The following is a 27,225-nucleotide window of genomic DNA, read 5'->3' as shown; positions in this document are numbered from 1 at the left end:
TTATCACCCTACAGCGAATACACATTATGAATAAAGTTTACAACCAAGCAAAATTTTGGCTCATCTACAAAAAGTGTTACCTTCAATACCAAGCTGTTAACGTTGAAACCCATACAAAGAAACTAAAAGGGACCTTTTCGTTACCCTACCATACTTGGCTGTTTCCTGGGCACTTCTCTTTTTCACTAAGCAGAGGTAGCATTCTTAAGCCATGCCCACTCCCTGCCCACCTTTCCTCCCACTCATGGTTTTCTATGGCTATCCCCACCCATGATGTGCAGGTAAGTCGGCCCAATAAAAGGCTACCCCTGCCTACACAAGCAGTTAACCCTACCCCTAAGAAGCCCTTCTCCCAGAAGAGGAAGATCTTTAGGTAGCCAAGCTTCCAGGTATTCATTAAAATGCAACAACAGAAGTGAAAATGATATTTATCAATTGTGTGCATAAATACATGTAATGCAATAGAGTGTAGTTTCCCAGGACAACCTAGTTATTATTAATACACCTGCTGCGTATACCGGCCGAAGCCAACAGGATTTAGGTCTCGGCCGCATAATAGAAAGCCGGGCAACCTAATAGGCGACCAGGCCTCCTGTTAAAATGGAGATCACAGATGCCTAGTCGTCGCAGTTCTCGATAGATTCCTTCCACACATGCTTAGCAAGCAGAACACTCTTATATGACAATATATCCGGACAGTAAGGATGCCAGAGGGGTCGGCTGATGGCCTAGGGCAGTGCCATAGATAAATATATTTCTGCCTCAAGGAGAAGACCGCCATGGACAGTATCAGACACATAAGAATAGGTTCTTGTAACTAGAGTAATGCCAGATATTAAACTGACAACTGTTCTGTAGGACCATGTCAATTTTCATTTTACAGATTAAAAAAGAATCACTGATATTAGCTAGGTCATCACTATAAGTAGCACAAAACTCTGCATTAAAAATGAGAGGATGGTCAAAAGACCATAGGCCAAAAAAAAATTACATTTTTTTTTACAAATGTTTAGTTTTACAAATCACAGATGTGTTTAAAATGTTCTACTGCAGAGAAGAAAAATATAATACCTTCTTCATAACAATCAGGCTTGTCATCAGGGCCCATAATAAGGTTTCCTTCCTCATCATATTGTGTGTAAGATCCTGGAGGACAAGTTGGGTATGGGATGTCTTCTGTTGTAGGCACAACAGTTGTTGGTTCAGGTGTCGTAGTAGTGGTGGTGGTAGGTAATGTGGTGGTTGGGAGCGTGGTTGTAGCTGTGGTAGTTGTTGTGGTAGGAAGAGTTGTTGTCATTCTTGTTGTTGGGATTCTGGTTGTTCTTGCCACTTCAAGACCCCTCAGTGGTCTTCCTCCTAGACTCAGAACTGGTTTATCCTGTGGACTGGCTAATGGTTTACTGAACCTTCCATTTCCAAACAAAGGTAACCCATCAGGGCTGACAACTGGGGTACCCTGTAGGTCTGTTGTTACAAAGAAATAAAATAGACATGTCTGCGAGTTGAACTCCATTGGCTTTGATTCACTGAGCAATTATTAATTAAAATCTTATATGCATTCATGGCAGAATAGTGCTAGTGAAGTAAGTCCGCTCTGTTAAGCATATTTCTCACCATGTAATGTATTTAATGATAAATTACATAAGGAAACCTGGCACTCAGTGAGAAGGTTGGAAAGTATCTTGAAAAACAATGACCTGTAACGACCTGGGGGTGGTGAATAGATTAAAAGGACACTCCAGCCATCATATGCCGTGCTGCATGTTCCCTTTACGTTTTTGTGTTGTAGTTGCCCCGGTTAAATGTCCTGCAGGATAGGTGCTCGGCCTAATACATATATTATATTTATTTTATTTTGGAAGAATGCATTTTCACAGAGTTCATTATCATGTGGGGGTGTCAGGGACAATAAACTGTCCCTTTAATGAAATGTTATCAGAGGGTGTCTGGAAAGCTAGAAGCTCCAAAAAATAAATAATGGGAACTTAAAGGTAAACAAAAGAATGACCTAATGATGGGTAAGAATGAGATAACTATATGCTGGATATCATCTGGGCAGTAAGTCATCTGCTGCTTCATAAGAATAGTAATGGTATGGTTTGCATTAGGACGAATAATATTATGGAAATTGAGATTATTGGGAATAATAATTATTGTGTACTTACTTACCAACAATGGTCCTCCCATCTCCTCCTAACTTTATACGAAGAGGTTTTCCGTGAGAATCCTGAAGATATCGTCCTTCAGTATTAAGAACTAATCCACGATTCAGATCTACAACCTAAAATGAAACATATGGCAAATGCCCTTATTTTTATACTATGTCTTCGTAAGAGCAATTATGTTAGTAATAAAGTATATAGGATGACCACTTTCTCCAGTACGTTGACATCCATTTTGAAGAAAAAAAAGCATGGCATTACTAGTAACCAGAAACAAAATCACCATTAAAACCGTTAGCAATAAAACAGCCAGATGAAATTTCTTGAAACCAGTATAATTAAAATAAAGTGCATTTTTATTGACTGTTTAGTATAATTATTTATAGCAGTTGTTAAATGTTCCTAGCAACAAATAATAGCAGGTAATTATACATTCCCTGATACAAGATAAAATTTGCAGTTTGATCCTAACCTAAAGAAAATGTCTTACTGATGTTCTTTAATCATTTTTACAAAGCAAGACCATAACATCTTTATTATCAATAAAAATGTGATGATTTATTTGGACGATTAAGAAAAACTTGCTATGCATCACTTACACATTTTACTACTTCTTCAAAGATATGTATATTGTGATGTTGTTCTAATGAAACAGAGCTGTTTAGTAAAACACTGTCAAGAGTCAAGACTCTGATAGTGATATATGAATATTTTAAATATCACTAAGCATGAAGAATATTAAGCAGGGTATTGGGAGGATTCCAAAGGTAAACTGAACCAGACCTTCGCATATCAGCATGGTAGTGATCCATTTGGGGAGGTCAGAGATTTTCCACTGACTGGCACACGTTGCATTAAAGCTTAGGGTACCCCTTAATTTATTTAGATATTTATTAAAATATTAATTTTAACAACCTGAAAGAATGAGTTGAGAAATGAAAATGTGACCAGGAAAGAAAGAAGCAGGAAAAGGAGAATGGCGATAAATGGGTAAATGGTCAAAATCCCTTACAGTAATAAAAACATATATTTGAGAAAACACAAAAAGAAAAGGTTTGAGAAAGAAAGAAAGAAAAAAGAGGCAGTGTGCAAACTGAAATAAATAGTTGGGTGGGGAACAAAAAAGACAGGTGAGGGATGGAGTCTGCAGGAAAGAAAGAAAACATCAAGAGATGGAAAGATGAAAGACAGCAAGAAAGAACAATTTAAAAGACATTGGGAGGATGGGTGTTTGGCATTTGATATAATCCACACTTTTGACATAAGCATAAAACGTGTTGCTGGAGCGCAGTCTTTAGTGGTTCATCATCACAATGGGCAATATACCAGACACAGGCGAGACATTTAAGTATTCCTGCCCATTATAAAGCCACTCCATCTGAAGATGCTCTGGGTAGGGGGAGCCTGGATGTTCCCAGGTATGTTCCCAGGTAATACAATATTAGTATATATCGACAAACTTATCCATCAAAGACAATTACATCATGACATAATTGTGGGCACTTACTGAGTATCATAAATCACTATCTTTCCAATTATACATAACCGGTGCAGCAATGTCCTTCTGGGGTGGATCATCATGATATGACATCATTAGAGATGACAGTTGTCATGAATAGTTATTATATTTAAGGAGATATGAGATATGTGACAGGTATGTTTAAATTGGATTTTTATTAGGTATAATATAGACATGTACTGCAAGCCCTGCAGTTCTTGTTGATAACAGGGAATTAGTAATTTTGTTATGTGGCCAATTTTTAAAGCAGGCAGATAATTTTTTTTCTAATTTGCCAGCATATTTCAAGGAAGAACACATCACATAAATATTTTGTTGCATTACAAATGTACAGAGAGAGCTGCTCATAATTTGTAAAGAAGGTTGCCCTACCCACTTTGTTCCTTCAGGACCATAAATCATCCGCTGTCCATTAAGGTTCCCGTTGCTAGAGGCTGGCACGTTCCTGTTCCCATTCCCTTGTGAAATCAGATACGGTCTTCCTTTATTACCTGCATCACATAAATAGAGAAACTTGTGACTAAATTAACTACAGAAAGACATTTTCTGAATCCACAGTTTCCTTCCACAGAACAAAACTGTTGCAAAGCAAATAATCTGCCATATACCTGATGCAATAAACATGAGATGCATTTATCAATCAAATAATGGCTATGTCAAACTATAATTCAAAAATCAAGCCATCAAATAAAAGCCTCACTTGCAGACATTGAAAATAACATACCTGGTGAATGTAAAATTTGTATGATACTAGACTAGTTCAGCTGAGAACTAGCCACCATCTAAGGTTACCCGTTCTGAATTTTTTGCTCATTACTGCCACAATATGAATCCTACTTTTTGTATTTCTGATTATCATCGACCCTTATTCTTACACTTATATGCAACTGTATGTAACTTACATAACATATTTTCTTTTTTGTGTGAAAACGAAAGTATACCCTCTTTGAATTTTAAATATCAGAACATAATAACGATCATCTGCTCCTTAGCAGGTCTAAACATTAGGTAAATACAACCTCAGATGAACAACACATGACATTTTACACCGTGTCATTAATTATTTAACAAAAATAAAACCAAAATGGAAAAGCCATGTGTGACAAACTAAGTGCACCCTTACTACTTCCATTGGAATTAAAATACTAAGTAGCACATAGATGCTGCTAATCAAATGGCCTTGATTAATTCATCATAAAAGCCAAAGTTTTAGCAGTTTGCTGGTCTGGAACATTCAGGTGTGTCAAGGAGGAAGGGTTATAAGGCCATTTCCAAACAATCTGTTATGTATTACACTACTAGTTATGTCCTGTTTACTAGACGCGCAAAAGGGGCCAAAAACTGTTCTGGACAGGGGTCAGCATTGGTACCCTGACTGGTCTGCCTTTACGCAGCCCCAAAAGCAACAAACTGCAATACACCGTGTGTACTGACACCTTTCTGTCAGAACCAGCATTAACTTTTTCAGCAACTTGAGCTACAGTAGCTCGTATGTTGGATTTGACCACACGGGCCAGCCTTCGATCCCCATCTATGTGCAACCATGGCCGTTCATTACCCTGTCGCCGGTTAACAGCATTTCCTTCCTTGGACCACTTTTGACCAGGAACACCCCACAAGAGCTGCAATTTTGGGTGCTCTGACCCATTCGTCTAGCCATTACAATTTGCCCCTTGTCAAAGTCACTTCCTGCTTCTAATACATCAACTTTGAGGACAAAATGTTGCTGCCTAATATATCCCACCCATAGACAGGTGCCATGATAACAAGATTATCAGTGTTATTCACTTCACCTGTCAGTGATCAAAATATTATGGCTGATCAATGTATATACTGTATATGTTGTATAATCTGATAATACTAACAATATGAAAACAGCAAAAATCATAATCAGTATGCATTCCAAAAAAAATAGATGCAGCTTGTCACCTTGCCTGTAGAAAGGTCTTCCATATGGCCTTCGCCCAGGAGATCCAAACCTTGAATTTAGTATTCTATGACGCGAAGAAAGAGTAGGAGAAGCAGTACGCACAGGAGAAGTTGTAGGCGAAGGTGTTGTTCTGGAGTAGTAGGATCGACCAATGTTTAACTGTCTGGCAACTGAAGGAATTAATCTGTATGGAGAAGCTCTGGTAAAGCTAAGTGGGCGATTTGTGTATGGAGCAACAGTTGTTGTGGACCTTGGTGAATTTCTTGCTATTACAGAATGTTTATTTTTGTAAAAGGGGGAAATTCTTGCTGTTTTGTGAGTGTTTTCCTTTACAGTTGGTGGAGCACTTAACCCCTCTTCATCATCTAATGTTGCTGACTGTTTTTGTGAAAAGGAAGTATCTATTACATTTTTCTTGTTAAAAACATTCCCATTAACGTTTCTGTGTTTAGATGCTCCAGTATTAGAGTATGGACCCTGTCTTGTCCTTGAGGTTGGTTTTGGATTCTTTTCATATTCTGACTGCTCAGGTTTTAAAGAAGGTTTAGAAATCTCTTTAGTTGAAATATCTGTTTTTGGCAGAGCTGAGCCATATTTAAGAGAGTCATCAACTTCTGAAGTGGAAGTATGGGGCTTGCTGGCAGATGTCCTTGTAAAACCAATATTCCTGTTACTTGGTAAATAGGAATTTGATGATTCCGAATGCCGATTACCAGTCTTATATATGCCTTCAGTGTTCTTAACCTGAGGGACAACTGCTTTTGCTATACTTGGGTAATGTTCTTTAGGGTAGGAGGATGGAGTTAAGGAAGATGCAGGAGAATTCCTAGATAATGTAGGATTTGTTAGTTTTGATTCCTTTATTCCTTCTTCTTCAAGCTCATGGCCTTGGTGACCTAGATTTACCTGTTCAATATCTGTAGAAATCTCACCCTTTTTGATTGCTGAAGACTTCACCTTATGTTGCATAGTTTCGTCATCAGGAACATTTTGTTTAATAGGCTGACCAACTGTTGCTTTCTTAAAATCTTGATGGCCAGCTCGAACTGGGGTTCTGGATCTAATGACTGGTTTAGATAGGTCTGCTTTTCCATTTATATTTTCTTCCTTATTTGGCAGGTCATACTTTTCTTTTTGCTTGGGGGTCATTACTACCGATGTAGGATTTTCATCAGGTTGTTTTGATAACTGAGTGGCAGAAGAACGTGATATAAGTAAATGATCACTACTTTGTTCATTTGAAAGAGGCTTAGGATGTACTTGAGTTTGGTTCAAAGGTGTGTCTCTCTTTTCAGCATTTATATTTTTAGATTCTAAATGTTTTAGCACCAAAGCGGTTGTTGGTGAAGTTGTTGTTAAAATAGCCGTAGTGTGAACTATTACACTTGAGGATGTCTTTGGGTTGCTTTTAGGTATGAATTTACTGCCAGTATTAGGCTTTAACTGGGAACTCCTCCGCCTATAATATTCTAATATTGATAAAGCTGACTTTCCAGAGACTGATGTGACAGAAGGTTGCTGATTTGAAGAAGAAACCTTAGCATCCGTATCAATTTTTTTGATGTGGTATTTGTTAAATTTGCTTATATTCTCTTTGTCAGATTCACTTGTGGTTGGGGATTCAGTAGTTATAGCTGAAGGAGTTGTTGGAGAAAGAGTTCTTATTGTACTGCTAACTGTTGTCTTTGTTGTCTTATAGCCAGAAAAGCCAGAATTTTTGACAGAATAGATGTTTTTCTCATCAGATGTTGAGCTTGTCTTTGTGATAGGATGTAAAGTTGAAGCCTTTTTATTTTGAAGGGATTTTTCTGGATCAAAAACATCAGAAATGGCCTCTTCACCTTCAGCTGCATTAGAAAAGCTACTTCTGTCATTATTTGCTTCTTCGCTTTCAGGGTCGATATTTCCGGAATTGCGGCCAGCAGAAGACATTGTTTCCTTGGCCCGATTTGAAAGGGCAACAGAATAAGACTGTTTCTTAGAATCTAGACTAATTTTACGTGGGGCAGTTACTTTTGCCTGTGGTTTTCTTTTGATGGATGTGTGCGGGATCCCATAATTTGTTTCCTTGGTTATAGCAGGACTGGAATCATATTTGTTAGCATTTTCAGGGATGTCTTTCTCTTTCTCCAGCAAACTAGTTGAATGCAGATGAGATGAACTATTTGGTGGGTTTGCTGCAGGTGATCTTGTTGGAGTAGAAGACTGTGAATTCACATGCTTATTTGGTACTCTACTTAAAGAGGTTCTCTGGTTTCCCTTTTTTAGGGTATAAGATGGAGCTGACAAAGACTTGCTTATTTCTAAATGAGATTCACTGTCATCCTTTCCTGCTGGACTGGAATCTATATTAGAAAACTTAGTTGTAACATCCTTTAATGGAACATTATCTTGTTCTTCAGTGTCTTCCTCTCTTTCTCTGGGACTCTTATCCATAGTTTTTGATGGTAGATTCCTCTCAGATAAATGTTTGTCATCTTCCAGTTCTGAATTCTTTGTTTCATTGTTTTCATCTACAGGAACAGTAGGAGAAACAGATTTACGGCCATTTATATTTCTTCCGAAATATAATGGATTAATTCTGAACGGCCTTCTTCCAGTATTTAATGGATCATTTGATGAAAAAGGACGAATGCGTCTCCTCTGGGGTGTGGCTGAAGTTTTAGGCGCTAAGGTTGTTGTTATTTCGATATCCTTAAGGTCTTCAGATGATTCAGGGTTGGAATCTAAAAACGTATCTTTTCTACCAGGGTTTTCATGAGTATTTGACAGTTTAGAATTAAGTTTCCGACTGCTTTTTGGAAAATCTAAAGTGTCTTCTAGGGAAGACTCCTCATCTTTTTTATTTTTTTTATTTTCTCCTTTCAAAACATCCTTTGTTGGAGACTCACTATACAAATCCTTTGGTGTAGTGCTACCTAAATATAAAAAATTAAAATATTATGTTATTCCTTAGGATGTTACAAGCCATAATAACATACTGTATTGAATCAGAACAATCTGCTACTACAGGGTACCAGTCCAAAAATATGTGTAACTAAGCCAGATGCTACGATGTTATGGTTAGGATACATGTAGCTGCAGTGGCCTCATCTCAAGTGGACTCTTCTAACTGGCTTCACTGTCTTTCTGGAATGGCATCATGAATGGTGTTGCATTTCCTGAAGTTTATGGTAATCCTTCCATCTGATCTGTCCACAATTCCTGACTTCTCTATCACAACTAGACTATAGAACTGACTGGCTGCCGTGGGGTTACACTTGACACTGCTCTCTCCCTCACATCCAGTGCCTCAACAAATTTGGCCACCTTCAACTGAAAAACATCTCCCGAATTTGCGCATTGCTCACACAAGAAATATCCAAGAAACTAATCCACTCCCTTGTGATATCCCGGCTGGATTATTGCTACTGCCAACTAACTGGTCTCCCCCTCTCCCACATTTTACCGCTCCAGTCTATCCTCCACACTGCAGCTAGTTTAATCTTTCTCCATCACTGTTCCTCATTTTCCGCTCCTCTCTTCCCCATACCCTTCAGAGTAAATTTCAAACTTCTGACCCTGACCTGCAGAGCTCTTAACAGCTCTGCACTCCTCTTATATCACTACCCTCCTATCTCATGACTTTCACCTCTCTTCTACTATGATTACCACATCCAGGATTTCACCCGTGCTGTACCTTTTCTCTGGAATTCCGTACCGCCTTTTGTCAGATTTTCTCCCTCATTTGCAAATTTCAAAAGCTCTTTGACCCACCTCTTTTGAGACGCATTCAACCTTTCCTCATAACACTCACAGCCACCATCTTGTCTAAGCCATCTGAACAACCAACAACCTTAGCAACTCATTCTGACTCAAACAACTCATCCTCACCCAAGCAGTCCTCTCCCACTGTTTTCCTTCCTCAACCGACTAGATTGTAAACTTGAAAGAGCAGGGCCCTCTTCTCCATTTATACTAGATTGTTTTTATTTGTGATTTTAAATCTATCCTACCGTAATTTAAAGAAATTGAACTTTCCTAATGGATACTAATTAAATAAGCCATAGTCAGCAACACCATTACAATAACGCTTTACTCAGATAAAACTGCAGGTTTTGAAAGCCGAATCAGTGAAATTTTTATCCAGTTAAATATAATAAAATCAACAAGTTAAGTCAACATGCTATCGTGGTTCCTCTGCTCGCATTTAATCAATTTTTTATAATAATGTTCACTATAGTAGATTTTTTATGATATTTAGACAAGACAAGTTTATTTCTAAAAAAAATATAAATATTATATATTAGTTGTAGTGTCGTACAATCAGCTCAAATGTTTCCAAGTTAACCCATAGCTCATCAAACAGAATCTTAATTGATTTCTTGTTTTTATAGGCTGTAATATAACCACAATGACTTTATAGTTTTGTAGAGGATGTTTTGGCACCAGAGAGGGAACAATATATGATACTGGTAAACTCACTACCTGGCATGATGACCGTAAATGCTTTGGACTGGGGTCCCTGCCCTCTTCTGTTTGCTGCACGGATTTTAAAGATGTAGCGTTCTCCAGGCTGTAGCCCATCAATTATGGCAGATGTAGAAGTTCCTGAGTACGATACTGATTTAGCACCAAATGGTTTCATAGCCGGAGCATATGAGATTATGTATTCTGGATAGTTAAGAGAAAAAAACAGCTTTGTGAGTCATATGTTGGCTGAAGTAACAGAGGATTATTAATTATACCTAACTAGTTAGATTTTGCTATAAAATATTGTAGGTAGAAATGCATATAATTTTGTAATATTTTTAAACAATTATTTCCCCCTAAGAAAATCTGCATTTACTAAGTATACCAAGTTCTCCTGGTTTCAGCATAAAAAAACATTCTTTTAACAGGGTATCATGGCATTTTGGGTTTTTTTTTTAAAGCATTTTTCATTTATTTGCATTTACACCATCATTATTTGTATTGTGTTCTGTGTCTTCCAAAGACATTATTTGGAAGATTTAAGCATTGTTTAAATTATATTGCCCATTACTCTAGACCTGTTTACATAAATGGGCACTGTTAAGAAAAAAGCAGTTAAACGCATATCCCAGAATCTCATTGTTTCTATTACTGAAAAGAAATCAGCTTCAACAATGTGACACATGTTGTCATTTTAAAATGGAATATCATCAGTATCTATACACAGTATTAATAAGAAAAACATCTATATAGCAGTATTGGTTGGGGGCATATTAAGGCCTTGGATGGCAGACCTTGACAATGGCCTTCTCCTGCAAACCAGAGGCGGATGTCCGGATGTTGGACCACTTAGGCCCAAAGGTTCATTGCTGCTTAATTTGGAGGTTACAAAGGAGATCTCTGATCTCTCCAACTACCCTATTTACACTCTAGGGGACTTGGCCTAGCTAGTAGAGCCACCATAGCTTGCTCTACCCCGTGTCATGCATCAAAAATATGACAAGCACTGAGAAACGACTTCATATCCTGGTGCTCAGCAGAAAAGACTGTAGCTGCCTGACCCAAGGTAATTCCCAACACAAATACAATGCTGGTGATGATCCATGAGAGTATGGAGTTTTCAGTTGAAAGTGAAGCTTATGTGACTTTGCACAGTATTTACACATTACCCTTTATCCGCCCATTGGAATCTGAGAGTTTATCCCACATTGCTCTCACTGCTGTCTTTTTTCCATTCAGTGGGGCCACATATAGGTTTTCAGGGGCGCTTGTTGGAGCTGTTTAAAAAAAAAAAACACATAGGGTAATAAGGCTACAATATAACCCTGCACCAACAAATATACAACTGACCACATTGTAGATAGATAGATAGATAGATAGATAGATAGATAGATATATACATTAAATAGACTTAGTTCATCTGGCACAAAGTCAACATTTCACTATGACATATGGATCCTGCTGGTGTTTTCCATGTTACATTGTTAATGTCCATAGTTATAGCCTGCAACTGCCTACAGATACCTACCACAACTGTCCCTGACATTTACAAATAAACCATTTTAGGGAGATTTATATTGTTACGTGTATATTTTTTAATTTGGATGGGTGCCTGAGTTTGTTGCGTCAATCATACATATCCTGTCATATCTGTGAGCATCATGTAAAGGGATACATAATAATTTGTTTATCAAGAACCCCTCTAGGCCACTATATATTTTACAGTTCTGTGTGGGATAACCTAAAATTTTACTTATAGATTACAAGATCACAACTGACAGGATCCAAAACATGCAATTAAATAAGTAACACATACGAGATTCTGGGGTTCTTTGGAAAACTGATGGGCTCCAATGGCCTTCTTTGTCTCCTTGGGAAATGCGGACAGAAAATTCATACATAGCATCAGGTAATAAATCATCCACCATTGCGCGTCTAGTGTTTATTGTTTTGTAATCCCATCGTGCAGACTCTCCCTTTTCTCTGTAACGAACAGTGTACTCTCTGAAAAAAAAAAAACTTGTTAAACACTCGTAATAAATATTCACATCCAATGCATACATATTAAAAATCATTAACCCTTATAATTTGTAGTAAATCTCTGACTTTCAATTCTTGATAGGACCACCCCATCATCTAGATCAGATTTTCTCAACTCTGATCCCCTGGGACCCCACCAGTGCTCATCTTAAATTCTTCATAAAAAAAAACTAGTGGCTTCTTAATTTATGCACGCCTGAAACACAGACATTTACTGACCCACCTGTGGTCATATGTTATCCAAAAATCATCTGCCATGAGTGGTATTAGAAGAATTATGTAGAGAAACTATGGAGCTAACGTCATAATATGACCAATCTAACAAGCCAATGGCTGATTCACAACATGTAAGATTAAACAAGAACAATTTGACTAACAATAATAAAAATTACTATGATCGTTACACTGCAGCCTGCCAGTAGCGAGTCCCGACAATGTGACATTACCCCCTGTGGACTGGGGCATCCGAATGGGCCTTCATAATATGATTTAATGATGGAGACAACAACTGAGTAGCAACATAGCAAAAGAGGCAATAATTAGTGAAGGGTTCAAGATTGGTTCTTTTCATCATTGGTATTATTATTATTATTATTATCCTTTATTTATATAGCGCCAACAGTTTACGCAGCGCTTAATACAATACATAAATTCAAGGGATATGACAAGACAAGAATTGACAGACTAAGACAAACCGATACATTTGGTGGAGAGAGCCCTGCTCGCAAGCTTACAATCTAGAGGGAAATGGGGTGACAAACATAAGGCATAGAGAAAGGGTGAGAGGTATTGTGGGGGTTGTATCGATGACAAGGAAGTTCTAGCAGCTAAGATGGTATGCTTCTCTGAAGAAGTGGGTTTTTAGATGTTTCTTGAAAGTTGGGAGGGAGGGACAATGCTGAAGGTTCCTTGGGAGTAGATTCCAGAGATATGGGGCAGCTCGAGTGAAATCTTGTAGACGGGAAAAGGAAGAGGTGATGAGTGAGGAGGAGAGCCTTAGCCCATGGGAGGAACGTAGGGATCGAGTAGGAGAGTATTTGCTAATGAGGTCAGAAATGTACGGAGGAGCAGTATTATGGATGGCCTTATATGTCAGTACCAGGATCTTAAATTTAATTCTAAAGGTAATTGGGAGCCAGTGGAGGGTTTCACAGAGGGGGGAAGCAGAAGAGGAGCGACGTGCAAGGAAGATGAGCCTAGCAGCGGCATTTAGGATAGACTGTAAAGGAGAGAGTCGAGACAGTGGAGTGCCAACCAGAAGAGTGTTGCAGTAGTCAAGACGGGAAATGATAAGGGAATGAACGAGTGTTTTTGTGGATTCTTGGGTGAGGAATGGGCGGATACGAGAGATGTTTTTTAGGTGCAAGCGGCAGGATTTGGCGAGGGACTGAATGTGAGGGATGAAGGAGAGGTTTGAGTCAAGGATGAACCCAAGGCATCGGGCCTGGTTAGTAGGAGAGATAGTCGTGTTGTTAATGGTGATAGAGAATTCAGGTAGTGGAGTGGAGATGGAGGGAGGGAAGATAATGAGTTCAGTTTTAGAAAGATTAAGTTTCAGGTAGTGTTGTGACATCCATGAAGAAATAGCAGACAAGCAATTGGTAATACGGGACAGGAGAGATGGAGAGAGATCAGGAGAAGACAGGTAGATTTGGGTATCATCTGCATATAGGTGATACTGGAGGCCAAATGAGTTGATTAGTGTGCCAAGAGAGGAAGTATAAAGAGAGAACAGCAGAGGGCCAAGGACTGAACCTTGGGGGACACCAACCGAAAGTGGAAGGGGTGATGATGTCTTGCCAGAGAAGTTGACAGAGAAGGAACGGTTAGACAGATATGAGGAGATCCAGGAGAGAGCTGTATCTCGAATGGTATCAGTGATGAATTGCATAGTCTGCACCATATGAAAAACGCACGTGTCTCAGATGAATATCCAGACAAGGAGACTGTATAAGGATATCATCCAAATAGATGATCACAAATTGGAGGGCAATATCGCAAGAAAATGTCATTCCTGGAATACTGCAGGCGCATTGCACAGAACAAAGGGAATCACTTTGTACTCATAATGTCTTAAACATGTATTAAAGGCAGCCTTCCACTCATCACCTTTTCAAATAAGTATTACATTGTATGCCCCCTCTAAGGTCTAGCTTGGTAAAAATGGTGGAATCAAGAACTAATCTGGTATGAGAGGTAGTGGGTATTTGTTCTTTATACTGTAGTGATGTGATTAAGTCCACAGTAAGAAATACATGGTCTCAATCCTCCATATTATTTATAAATGAGGAATTCTGCTCCCACTCTGGGTATAGATTAACAAATGAAAATTATTTTAATATTATCTTTGATATTTTCTTCCAGGGCAAGGGATTTGGGTAATGGCAGACGAACTGCTAGTTGATTGAGGGGTTGAGAGAGTGAAGCCAAGGGAGACCCAGAATGATGGGACTCAAACAGAGGAGTAGAGGAGTGGTTTTCTTGGAAATGGTAGCAGAGTGTAACGGATGTCCATCAATAGCGGAGACTGCAATAGGCAGAAACACATTGGAGAAGGGCACGTTATGCCTGAAAACAATCAATTAAAGAGCCTGCCGCTCCAGAATCCAGGATGGCCGATGTGGATGACTTGATATTGTTCCATTCAATAGTAACATGTACCAGGAACCGATCTGTACTAGAGGAAGCAAAACTTTGATCATCCAGGCAAGGCTCCCTTGCTTGGCCTAGGTGCAGGAGTTTTCCACTTTCTTTTGGTTAGGATCTGGCAAACTGTCCTTTCTGGGTGCAGAAGAGACAAACATAACCTCCGACCTTCGGCGGGTCTTTTCTTCTAACAATAGCTTTGTAACCCCCACCTGCATAGGCTCTTCGGAGAGACATTTTGTACTTCTGCGTCTTTCTCTAATATCACTGTCAAGTTTGAGAGTCATAGATTGAAATTCTTCGAATTGATTTGGGTGGTCTCTGTTGGACAGTTCATCTTTGGGACGTTCTGAAAGACCATTATAGAAGGCTGCAGTGAGAGCCTCACTAGACCAGTTCACCCCAGCTGCTATAGTTTTAAATTCAGTGCCATATTCAGCAAATGATCTGGCCTTGGGAGATACGTAGCATTAACAGGTAAGCATCTTATGTAAGGCCAAAATTGAGGAAGAACTATTATAGATTGAAGGAAAATCCTTCTCCTACAGAAGAGATTGCCATACCAGGGCCTTGCAGGTCAGAAGGGATATAATGTACCCCAGGTTCCCCACTGTACCGACTAGGCGCTGGAAAATATGTATTGGAGGCTGACGGAGTTGACCATAGGACAGCAGATGCAGCTGGAGCAGAAGTGCTTAGAGGTGCACTGAGACGAGGATCTGAAATTGAAATCAATACTTGCATAGCAGGGGTTGAGCCCCAAGATATGTGGACAGGGATTAAGATGATCTCAACAGTGTGGAGGCTTATATATAGGCAGGTATAACAGGCGATATAGAATAGAGTATAGAAGGCAAAGCACTGAAGGATTGCTGGATACCTGTATAGGGAACACTGCAGGTAGAATTCCTGGGCAGGTAGTACTAGATGCCAGATAGCAATGCAGAGTGGATAGTCAGACACAGCCTTTTTTGGTACTAAATGGGTAGTCATACAAGCCAAGATCATTACATTGAGCAGATAGTTAGACAAGCCAGATATGGTGAGCAGGTCAGGACTGGCAGGTACAGAATCCTAGGCAGGAGGGAAGTCAGGCAAGCCAAGAGTCAGAAAACTGAATATCAGGAATCACACACAACAAACACAGGAAAGCAGGACCACAATGCAGTGCCTCTGCTTTGCAGTTGCAGATTTTTTGTCCAACGCCTGATCTGCCTCGCCCCTTGGTATGCGTCACAGGCGTGCCCCTTATTGCCCATCACAGGAACGCTTCAAGCAATATGCCTGACAGGAGTGCACTTCATGCTGCCATTGAGGTAAGTACACGCTGCCTGGAGATGTTGTGTCGGCTGGCAGCAGTCTGATTGAAGTATACGGTCTGATATTGCTTAGGCTATCAGGACCTGTGTCCAGGTCCATTCATACCACATAAGAAACCAGAAAAACACCATTTAAAAAAGCCATTTTGAAGGACACATACACAGCCTTAATAAACAATGCAGTGAATTCTATTACATTCTCTAAAGGAATTACTTATGTGTATTGAAGCTGATTAGTGATTCCAAGAAGTGTAAAAAAAACTAGGCTACATCAACATATTTGTGCAGTTCACCGCAAAAAGTTCTAATGCGAGTCATTAGGAAAAAAAGGGGAATCATAAGATGGACAATATTTTAGACAGGTTATACAGAAAACTATTTTTTTTCGTTTCTGAGAGACCTTAACAACACACTCAAACCATATCAAATGTGTTTTCTTGACAATAAGACGCAATCTGAGTAGCCTGGAGCTCCATCCAACTTGAATGTGGCTGAACATTTTGGATTATCCTATAAGATGTAGTTGAGACTTCCACAGGTCAAGAAACAAGTAGCAAGATATATTTACCAGAAGCTTTGCTTGGACACCTCCAAGGAGTATCAGAAGACATGAAATTTGACTCATGGAATTGTTTCAGAATTTGTTAATGTGCTACCCTAACAGACAAAGGGCTGACACGTAGTTGTGCTAAATAACGTTTTGGATTCCCGGCATCCATTGCATTTTTCTAACAAATTATAATTTTCCACCCTGCACATAACTAGCCAGTATGCAAACACTTTGCATGTAATGCTATGCAACACGTGAACATATGTGTCATTGACAAATGTCTGATGAGGTCATCCTAGTGTCTATTGCCTTAGCAGAACTACTTTCTCTAAAAAGTCTGTAACACACTTACTCCGCTTCAAACTATTTAGACCCCCATTTATGTCACATGATCCATCTCTCTGCATTTATTTGAGAGCATATGAGCATGTTAGAAAAGTATTTTAAAAGTATGTCCTCATCTAAGGCTTCAGCAATGACGATTAATGAGTTACCTGTTCGAGCCGATGTTTGCCGACTTTTCATACAAAGGATCCACCCATGTGACTAGCACAGACTGTGAAGAAATTACTCTTATGCTCAAATCCTTTGGTTCCAAGAGATGATTATCCTCTGAAATTACAAGACACCAAATTAAAAATACAAAGAAACTGAAAAGATGTCTACTACAAAAACAGAACAATCTTACTAAGTTAAAATATATCAATTATGTTATTTTGATTAAATAAATCAAAATCTTTTTGAGGTAAGGCAAGGCAAACATTTTTTTTAATTTCTTTAACAAATATCAATATCTTTTCAATCCAACACCAGCAGAGTAGAAAGATAATCATGTAGACCAACACCAGAGAGATTGTACTCACATAGTTAAAAATAACAGACCAAAAAAATAGTATGGTATAGTGATTTATTTAAAATCCAGCATTTAAATAAAATTATAAATTGGAGTGGCTGTAGCTTAAGACACCTTGTAGTAATTTAAATGCATTTCCTAAATCCGTAGCCCATGTTCTACCCTAAATAAACAATAAATACCTATATTACTGGTTTTGAACATACATGGTAGATAAACCTCTCCAATTCCTTTATTCAGCAGAACACATGTACATAAATTTTAAAAGTGAAACATTTGGTCATCATGTGGTGAGTCTCCCCACCATCAAAACTGAAAACGCAAGTGGGAACATGTGTTGATTCAGCTACTTTTGATTTCTACAAAATAGAAACACCTGCAAAATATATTTTGGATTTTCTGTGATTCATCTTCAAATGAATTAAATACCTGAACGTATAAACTCGACACAGGTTTTGACATTATTTGAACAAAACATATTTTCATCATATGTCCATAGTAATTTCCTTTGTAGTTCCACCATTTGCAATGGTGGTTTTTTTGTAACTCAAGTTTTTATGTTTACTTTGAGAATTTTAATACTACTGTCTGGCTTGATATCAAAGAATGCTACATACCTGGAATTTTAAGCTTTGTAACGGCTGCTCGATACACTGGTTGGCTCTTCTCTTGTGGATTCATTGACTGGACTGACACCAAGTGAACTGATTCGGATGCTGCAAAAGCCAGGAAACAGACTATAAGAATTAACCCCTGTAGTGCCAAAAGATGGCTTTGTTATATATTACACCTTTCTTGGCAGCTGTCCGACCATCATGCATACTATGTTATAGCATTAACAAAAATCTTGGCATGCAGTATAAATAGTCAAGCACAAGGGCTAGATGCTGTGGGCTTTGTGAAGCGTACAGTATGGACAGTTGCACCTTTACCCCTACATTACACAAAGACCAGAGATTAGCTTTCACTTATGTTACTGCATGGTGCTAAACAACCTAGTTAGTCAATTTGACTAATGAATCTGAAATAAGTTCACAGTACCACTCTTGACCATAAAACAATCACCTTGACATTTTTGAATGGGACATGGCTGCCATAAAATGGTGAACTCTAAGTCTCAAATCTAACATTTCACTACACTGCTATGTTCCAAACTATATTTAATATTCGCTTTATTCTTTTTTTTGCACCCAGCAATGGCCACTCTGAATGTCTACGGCAGGGGTGGGCAATTAATTTTCCCATGGGGCCACATGAGAAATTGGAATGGTTTTAGAGGGCCAGACCTCTACAAACTACAAACTCCGAAGCCTTGTCCATTTTGTTAACTTATGTGCTGTTTAATAAAGTTATTCAAGCCTACGTCATTGGTAGAGGTGCTTGAATAAGTAAGGCCTGAATAACTATTAGCACAGCACAGAAGTGAACAAAATGAACAAGGCTTCGGAGTGCATACCGTATTTTTCGCTCTATAAGACGCACCTGCTGATAAGACGCACCTAGATTTTAGAGGAGAAAAAAAAGGAAAAAATATTTTGAGCTAAAAAATGGGCTAAAATATTTATTACAATAACTGAATAAGCTATGAACACAGTAAGACACACGCAGTAAGACACACACAGACACAGTAAGACACACACAGACACAGTAAGACACACACAGACACAGTGAGACACACACAGACACAGTAAGACACACACAGACACAGTGAGACACACACAGACACAGTAAGATACACACAGACACAGTGAGACACACACAGACACAGTAAGACACACACAGACACAGTGAGACACACACAGACACAGTGAGACACACACAGACACAGTAAGACACACACAGACACAGTAAGACACACACAGACACAGTGAGACACACACAGACACAGTGAGACACACACAGACACAGTAAGACACACACAGACACAGTGAGACACACACAGACACAGTAAGACACACACAGACACAGTAAGACACACACAGACACAGTAAGACACACACAGACACAGTAAGACACACACAGACACAGTGAGACACACACAGACACAGTAAGATACACACACACAGTAAGACACACACACAAACACAGTAAGACACACACACACAGTAAGACCTCCCTCCCTAACCCCCCTTCTCAGTATCTCCCCTCTAACTCTCTAACCCCCCCTTCTCAGTATCTCCCCTCTAACTCCCTAACCCCCCCTTCTCAGGATCTCCCGCCCCCGCCCCGGTCACTTACCTTAAACTCCTGTGTTGGAAGCGTGAGGCGTTTGTCTCGGGTGCCGGCGCTTCACTGCTGATCGCCGGCGTCTGACGTCATATGCCGGCGCCCAGCGTAAAGCGCCGGCACCCGAGACAAACGCTTCCAACACAGGAGTTTAAGGTAAGTGACCGGGGCGGGGGGGGACACCGGACTCATTGGTGAGTCACCAGGACACTCTTTGCGGGCCGGTCCGAGCTATTCAGCGGGCCGGATGTGGCCCGCGGGCCGTGCTTTGCCCAGGTCTGGTCTACGGTCTATGTAATGTATTTGTTGCGCTTTCAGTGTATTTAAATCCATTAGCATATATATATATATATATATATTATTTTTTTTTTATGCCGTTTTTTGTAGAGCATGTTTTCTTATTATCAGTCTTAAATTTTCTTTTCCACTCTGACTTCAAGTTGCGGCATAGATGTACATAATATATCTTCTCTTAGAATTTAATGAAAATATTATTTCACCTCGTTGTGCATTTTCTTGTTCTTGGACAACTGGCTTCAGTGGGGCATAAGCCATTCTTCTTGAGCTTTCTCCAGCATTGGAAAGAAATCTGCGAGTACTTCTGAGACCCGCAGACTGGGGAGCAAAAGAGCGTTGAGCTGAAGATCGAGCTCGCATTCTGTACGGTCTGCTTGGAACCTTCTTTTCTTAAAAACACAAGAAAAAAATAAGTGAACAAAAAATCTACAAATATTTCATATATACCAAAATCAACTCAGTTGTTCAGGTAATTAAGTACCTATAATCAAGCAATTAAGATACACCTATAGGGGGTGTTCATTGAAGGTTTGGGGGGACTTTGCTTAAAAAAAAAAAGAGGATTTCCAAGAGACCCCAAACTTTTGAATGGTAGTGTATATAGATATATAATGTCAATCCTGCCTATAACCTGACTCATCTGAGCCTTCTCCAGGCTTCTAGGTAAACTGAGAAAATTATACCAGAAACACTAGAGGCACATTCAGTCATTCACTCCAGGATCCACAATGGAACTGTTAAATCAGCAATTTAAGCACCAAGTTGGACACACATGACACATAAAATTTTCTGCCAATATGAAAAATATATATTTTTTTGTTACCTCAAATGAAATGAAAATACCACATTTGTAATAAATCTGCAGTGGGTTCATCCGTAAAACATTCAACATCTGAAATGAATAGTAAAACACTGCCAAATTCCTTCCTTTGTCTATGTTTATTCTACCATTTCTTAGTAAGATAAATCCAGAGTATGTTCAGAATTACCAACCACATAGATGTAATATATGTGGATTTGAGAGTGTCTTAACTTGTCTTTGTCTGGTCCGCGGTTACATTCTTTTATAGACTATTGAAGACAAATCATATGTCCCGTTGAATTAAGAAGACATTCTGATTTTTAAAGTGTTGTAAATTGGAAATTTGAGTATACATGGGATACGAGCAAGTATTTAGACACAGAGAAAAGACCCCACAACGTGTTTGTTTTAATTCATCTTGAGTCATAATCAAAATATTTTTTGCCCAATAATACAACCAGGATAAGGCTGTACTCACTCTTTCGCTGTATAAAATATTCCATCTTTATAACACATAACAACAGGACACCGAAAATCACCGGCACGCAACTAACAAGTTTCATCCCAAATGGACGTACTAGTAGGTTTGACCACTATTAGTGAAACCCAACCTAATATAGAGTACTTCAACTGATTAAGTGATCACATGACGTCATGTCACATATAGAATCTAAGCAATATACCAAAAAATCCCAAGTGGGTATTAAGAAACAGAACATGAGCCACCAATAAATATGATTTTTTAAGGTTTACAGTACAATCCCTTAAAATCGAAATATTTTGCTAGGAGGTTTTCTTTACAGTATAGGATAGCTAAATGTTTATTTTCAAATAAAGACTAACGATTTAACAAAGTAAATTATTTATTATTAAATGTAACCCAATGTAAACATAACCGTAGAGTATTAACATATGAAGTCAATGTCACTTTTAATCTGTCTAAATTGAGTCTAAGTAGTGTTTTAAAAGTGTATTCAGCAATGGAAGGCATAACTTCAAAGAAAGTTTTACCTAAATATGACCTAAAAATGGCTACTGCTTTTGTCTTCAAAAGTATTTGTGTAAGGAAAGTATGCAGCTTAATTACATGCCTGATCTGGAGTACAACATCTATTTTAGATCAGCATTTATCATTAAATCTTGAATTAATGTTGTGGAGACAATAATCCCCTTATACTGGATAGTAATAATAATAATAATAATAATATAACCCATTTATGATAGTCTCCTTCAATCAAAAAATGAGTAATAAAGATGGAACAGAGTTGTGCCATTGGGAGGTCCTCTTGTCTGGTGAGAGCATAGAGAGGTATGGGGTCAGGGGGATATGGTATATTCTGCAGAATTTCCATTTATTTGCAATAAAAACCTCATGAGACATTAAAAAGACCACACGGCTATCATATGCATTGCTGTGCTTATGGCTGCAGTGTCCTTTTAATGTTCTGAATAACTGAAAAGCCATGTTGAACTGCTCCCCGTGATCAGCCTCCCTCCATTCATCATACCCTCCCTCTTAGAGGTCTGTAGGCCCCTTCACAGTAACAAAGACAATTCAAGAATTCAAATTTCAAAGATCACCCTCCATCAATATGTCCATAAGATGTGTGCCCTAAATAGCATTTGTTTAAATGCTCTGGTGAGCAGGACCATCCTTACCTTTTATTTCATGTAATGTTTCACTGTATGCCAGATGGTTTGTCTTTCCATTAAATATGTGAAGCATACACAGCATTCCAAGAGACAGAATAACTTATTTGGATTTCCTACCAATAAATATTAAACACCTATACTGAAAATAAATAGTAATATGTAACAGAAGCAAATCAAACGATGAGTACTATTTCTAGTGTTGATGTTGTTCACCTACTGGAAACCAACTTAGATATATGGTTAAAATATCTTGGTCAGGTGAGGGAAAGTGTATGAAACGTCACAGTGAACATCTGGCCAATATCGCTCCCTTATTCAATGGGAATACAAAAAGGATGTAAGAATTGTTGCAGACTTACTCAGTCATATATATTTTAAAGCTTTTACTGCATCTCTTTACTTACAACTGTATCCAATAACGCCCACAAATTGGAAAAATTGCTTGTCTCGTATAGAAGAACCCAGTTTGACTTTTTTTTCTTGGAACCAGGTCATAGCTACACAGATTTTGGATCAAACCCAATGGGTTCCCAGGTATAACAGTGAGGTCAAGCACAGAGCTCATACAAAGTACTGGAATGAAACACAGTAACAAACCCAGAAGTTTTAGGTTAATATCAAGTGTAAATTAAACATTTACCTGGGGTGATTCATGATCTGTGACTCTGATTAACCAAACTGAGGTTACCAGGAACTTAAAACTCTGCTGAAGGGTCCTAGCTGCCAAGAAATCCTATTTTCCCAGAAACGTCCATCAAATTTCAATGTAACAAATTTTCTTCAAAAATAGCAATTTGTATGTGATTTGTACAACATAGGGATTATTTATGAAATCCCTGTATCTATTATAATAAAGCTTTTTTTTATTGTTCAAGACTATACTATTGGAGTACTAGAGACAACTTTTCTATGAAGTCTATATTTCCCTGCCACCAAAACAGTTAGTCAAGTAAGGCTCCCATTAGAATCGATAATTCATATTCATTACTAGCACACTGCTACCAAATAATGGCAGGTACGCTTACCAGAGGATTGAATTACGCTATGTTTTAAACGTACACTCGCCTTACCTACCATGAACAGTTTTACAAGTCTTTGCAGCACTCCACAGGCATGTTGATTATTTTGGGCACGTGCCAAGCGTAATCTCCAGGCATACAAACAAGTAAATGATGCATAAAGTTTAAAGCTATGTACAGCAAAGCAAAGTATAGAAAGCTCCGGGAGCATATGTTTCCTATCAGTCCTATGTTTCTACCCTGCAATAACTCTCAAGTTAGATTTACCTAGTGTAATAATAGATTCCAGTACAGCATGAGACGTAAAATAATAAACAGTGCAGTCAATAAAATGGCTACCGCAGACTCTTAATGCCAGGGTCACATACAAATCTTCAGTCTACACTGTGGATTTGTATTCAAATTGTTTTCTTGTGTATGTATATATATATAGATATATATATATATAAAGTCCAAAGGTTACAATTGCACACCAACCACTGTTTTGCTGCCCCGTGCCGAGTAGCTGCCGCAATAAATCTTATAAATTCCAATAATAGTTACCGGCACTCCTGGGACTTCTATAAATGATCACACGAAAACTCCAATTTTCTGGTCAACGTTTCAGTCTTTTTTATTTGAAGACTTTCATCAGGACATGGAAAGTCTTTCGCATGTCCTGAGGAAAGTCTTCAAATAAAAAAGACTGAAACGTTGACCAGAAAATTGGAGTTTTCATGTGATCATTTATAGAAGTCCCAGGAGTGCCGGTAACTATTATTGGAATTTATATATATATATATATATATATATATATATACATATATGTTTCCACATGTAAAAATTATGTTTTCCAGTGTAAATGATAGCGGAACATCTCACTATCCATTGTTTCCTAGTTCAATGCAATCACTATTCCTATGCAGTGCTGTCTATGGTCTAAAGATTAGATGCATAAGCGCATCTTAACTGGGTTCCACATCATTTCCGTGATTAGTCCAGCTAATAAAGGATGTATAGGAAGTATAACATGTATAAGAAATGGATTTCCTATAGCTGCTCTACAAGAATGAGTAAAGTGGACAAGTGGGTTTTTGTGAAGAATTTGCGACATGTGCCATTTATCCTTTTTAGCAAACATTTCTAAAATATTTCAATAAAACTGATATAAAACTAAAAAGCATAAGAAACCAGTTACTTAATTTATTTTTATAGGTCACATTTTATCATGTTTGGTAACCACAGGGAGTCAGACACCTTAATAAGAACTTTGCATAATTTACTTCAAAAGAAGAGTGTCTTTTTACTGGAATGGATAATGTAAGTTGGATTGCTCTGCTTTAAAAGATTTAACTTCTTTTAGTATAGGTTTTATTTCTGCGTGCATTGTTTTACATTTTTAGAGTTTAATCTGAGGACACAATGTGTGTTTTCTTTGCAAATCAGGCCCTAAAAGACAGCCAACTTGTCAGAGTTTAAGAATTTCCTTAATTAAAATTTATGTAATGCTTTACATTTCCTATGCATGTCATTAAGGAATGTGTTTAATGACCCATTTCAATAAAACAGTCATTTTTAGCGGCCCAGGAAAATTAATTGTGGGCAAGCCATTTTTACCAGTTGTCTATGTGCCTATTTCAATTCCAAGTTTTTATTCAGTGGATTTGATCTCTGGTCAGTAACCATTAAGAAACTTTCTTGGCAACAATGCAGTAATCTACTCCCAATACTTCAAAATAGAAACAGATGGAATTCATGATTATTAAGATAAATTTTATATTTTGTAATAGTTGGTAACTTAAAACATTGGTCCAAAATAATGACTAAATATTCCCAATTTCTTTGAGAACAAAGCAGGTAATATTTCTGTTTTCACACCATAACAGCTTGTTTGAAAAGACAGAGTGTCTCAAAGTTATTTTGAGAAACGCTAGGTTTTAATAATACATTAATAATAAAAATATCACTGTAATTTAGCATTAAACTTATATTAGGGGCTATGGATCATGGTGCCAACACACAAAAATAAAAAATGTTGGTCACAAGTTTTTTGGATGTCTTTGAAACCCTTTTCAACCATATGTTAACAGAAAATGATAAATAAAATGCTTATGAATGCCCTGCCCAATGTTAGCAATGGGGCTACTAGGCCCCAATGTCTGGAAAGAGGGCAATATGGGCCCTAAAGCCCATAAATCCCTAGACACGGGTAGCTGGCTGTGCAGCATACTCTGACAACCTATTCTTGGGTGGTGGGCCATGGGGGTCAATGAGGGGACCCACGACAGATTAAGGAATGCCATAAGGGCCAATGAGATGACCCATGACAGAGTAGGGAGGCCAGGTCCCAGGCCCAGGACCCACACATGGCTACAGGCTGTACCCAACTTGATGGTGGTGCTTCCCCTGATATATTTTCTAGGTCCTCAGAATGCTTGCTGGGTATGAGTGTATCACATTGTTCTACAACCCTTAAGGTCACAATGATGTTTATGGTAACAGCAGAAAAGGTATTTCTAAACTAAATTATGTATACGATTCCTCTTCTGCATGACTTACAAAAATACCTATCAATTGGGGAAAAAAGTCACATAACCTTTTCTGAAAAGCCCCTCCCCTTACCACACCCCCTTAAGCAAAAGTGTCCCTCTTTGACCATTTGACATCTTGGGAAGTATGTAATTCTACTGGTATACATGTAAGCATCAAGTTTCTAATAGGGCATGCTTATAAAGAATAATATCTTGTGACTCTAGCAGGGTCCTGCGTATGCTGCAACTACCATAGCAATCGCCATGGAAACCAAAAACATGCTCCTGTGTACTGCCCAATATTTAGCACTGTTATATTATTAAAGTTAATTATTAGCAAGAATAAAGACCTTTTGAATGTGTGTCCTATGTCATGCTTACGTTCTCTCCAGAAACATACATATGCCCATACATGGGAACTTCTGAGCTCCGGCTTACCGGAGCCTTCCCTTGCAGGACTGCCCACTGATGCCCTGATGCTCTTCTTAATGGATATAGTAGAGACTCACATATGTTCATATGCTTTATATGTCTTTAATGTTTAAAGTTATGTTTAAAGCCTGTGGGAGTTTCCCTTTAGTTAAAGGGAAACTCCCACAGGCTCTTTTGCTTTAGTTGTGTAGTTGGTAGGGTACCCAGCATAGTGCGGTGTTGAAAAATATACCTGATATTTTCCATAGGTGTTCTTACCAGTTTTCTGTATGTACCAGCTGTTGTATCTCCTTTCGTCGCAGCATTCCAGAATTTTCTGTCCCATCTGGGCTCGGACCAAATGGGTTATGTCCTCCGCTGATGTTAGATGCCCTTTGTGTGAAGATCCATGTTAAAAAAAATAAGGCACATGTTCCATCGTCATCAGAGCACCAGGAGCTTTCCAGGAGATAACAAGTGTACCAGAGGATTATGGATAAGTCAGTGTGCATGTTAAATAGATAGGTATGGGAAAAAGGTTTAAGATAAAGCAATTAGTATGTATTCATTACATACTTAATGCTCTATTAAAAATATTGGGCACAGTGTGGGGAGTTTCCTTTTAAGATAACATTAGTATAGCCATTAATTTCCACATGTAACTGTATGGGGGTTTTATTAGCCAAGCGGGCCAATGAGCACCCCTCTCTTCCTCCACTATATGTGACTGAGGGCTAATAAAACAACCTAGAGTGTATAAGTATACTATAGTACTTATAACTAACTAAACAATACCACCCTAACCCACTTCCCTTGCTCAGTTAACCCCTTAAGGA

General features: G+C 38.4%; 1 protein-coding gene across 1 annotated transcript in view; it reads right to left on the bottom strand.

Annotated features, from left to right (window-relative positions):
* The window catches only part of LOC149289855 (fibronectin type III domain-containing protein 1-like), a 52,564-nt gene that overhangs the window by 12,198 nt on the left and 13,141 nt on the right, over window positions 1-27,225 (bottom strand). The window contains exons 2-11 of the mRNA XM_089490129.1: window positions 20,198-20,383; window positions 18,089-18,187; window positions 17,113-17,230; window positions 11,880-12,067; window positions 11,233-11,340; window positions 10,079-10,264; window positions 5,611-8,529; window positions 4,054-4,172; window positions 2,170-2,281; window positions 1,072-1,464 (exon numbers count right to left, since the gene is read on the bottom strand). Coding sequence (XP_089346255.1) covers window positions 1,072-1,464; window positions 2,170-2,281; window positions 4,054-4,172; window positions 5,611-8,529; window positions 10,079-10,264; window positions 11,233-11,340; window positions 11,880-12,067; window positions 17,113-17,230; window positions 18,089-18,187; window positions 20,198-20,383 — 4,428 coding nt within the window. The remainder of the gene's footprint in view (window positions 1-1,071; window positions 1,465-2,169; window positions 2,282-4,053; window positions 4,173-5,610; window positions 8,530-10,078; window positions 10,265-11,232; window positions 11,341-11,879; window positions 12,068-17,112; window positions 17,231-18,088; window positions 18,188-20,197; window positions 20,384-27,225) is intronic.

Source organism: Sceloporus occidentalis, unplaced genomic scaffold (assembly GCF_023333645.1).
Source record: "Sceloporus occidentalis isolate IW3139 unplaced genomic scaffold, rSceOcc1.0.p SCAF_42, whole genome shotgun sequence".
NCBI classification, from domain to species: Eukaryota; Metazoa; Chordata; class Lepidosauria; order Squamata; family Phrynosomatidae; genus Sceloporus; species Sceloporus occidentalis.
Note: the sequence above shows the minus strand (reverse complement) of the source record. Positions and strands in the feature narration are given on the sequence as shown.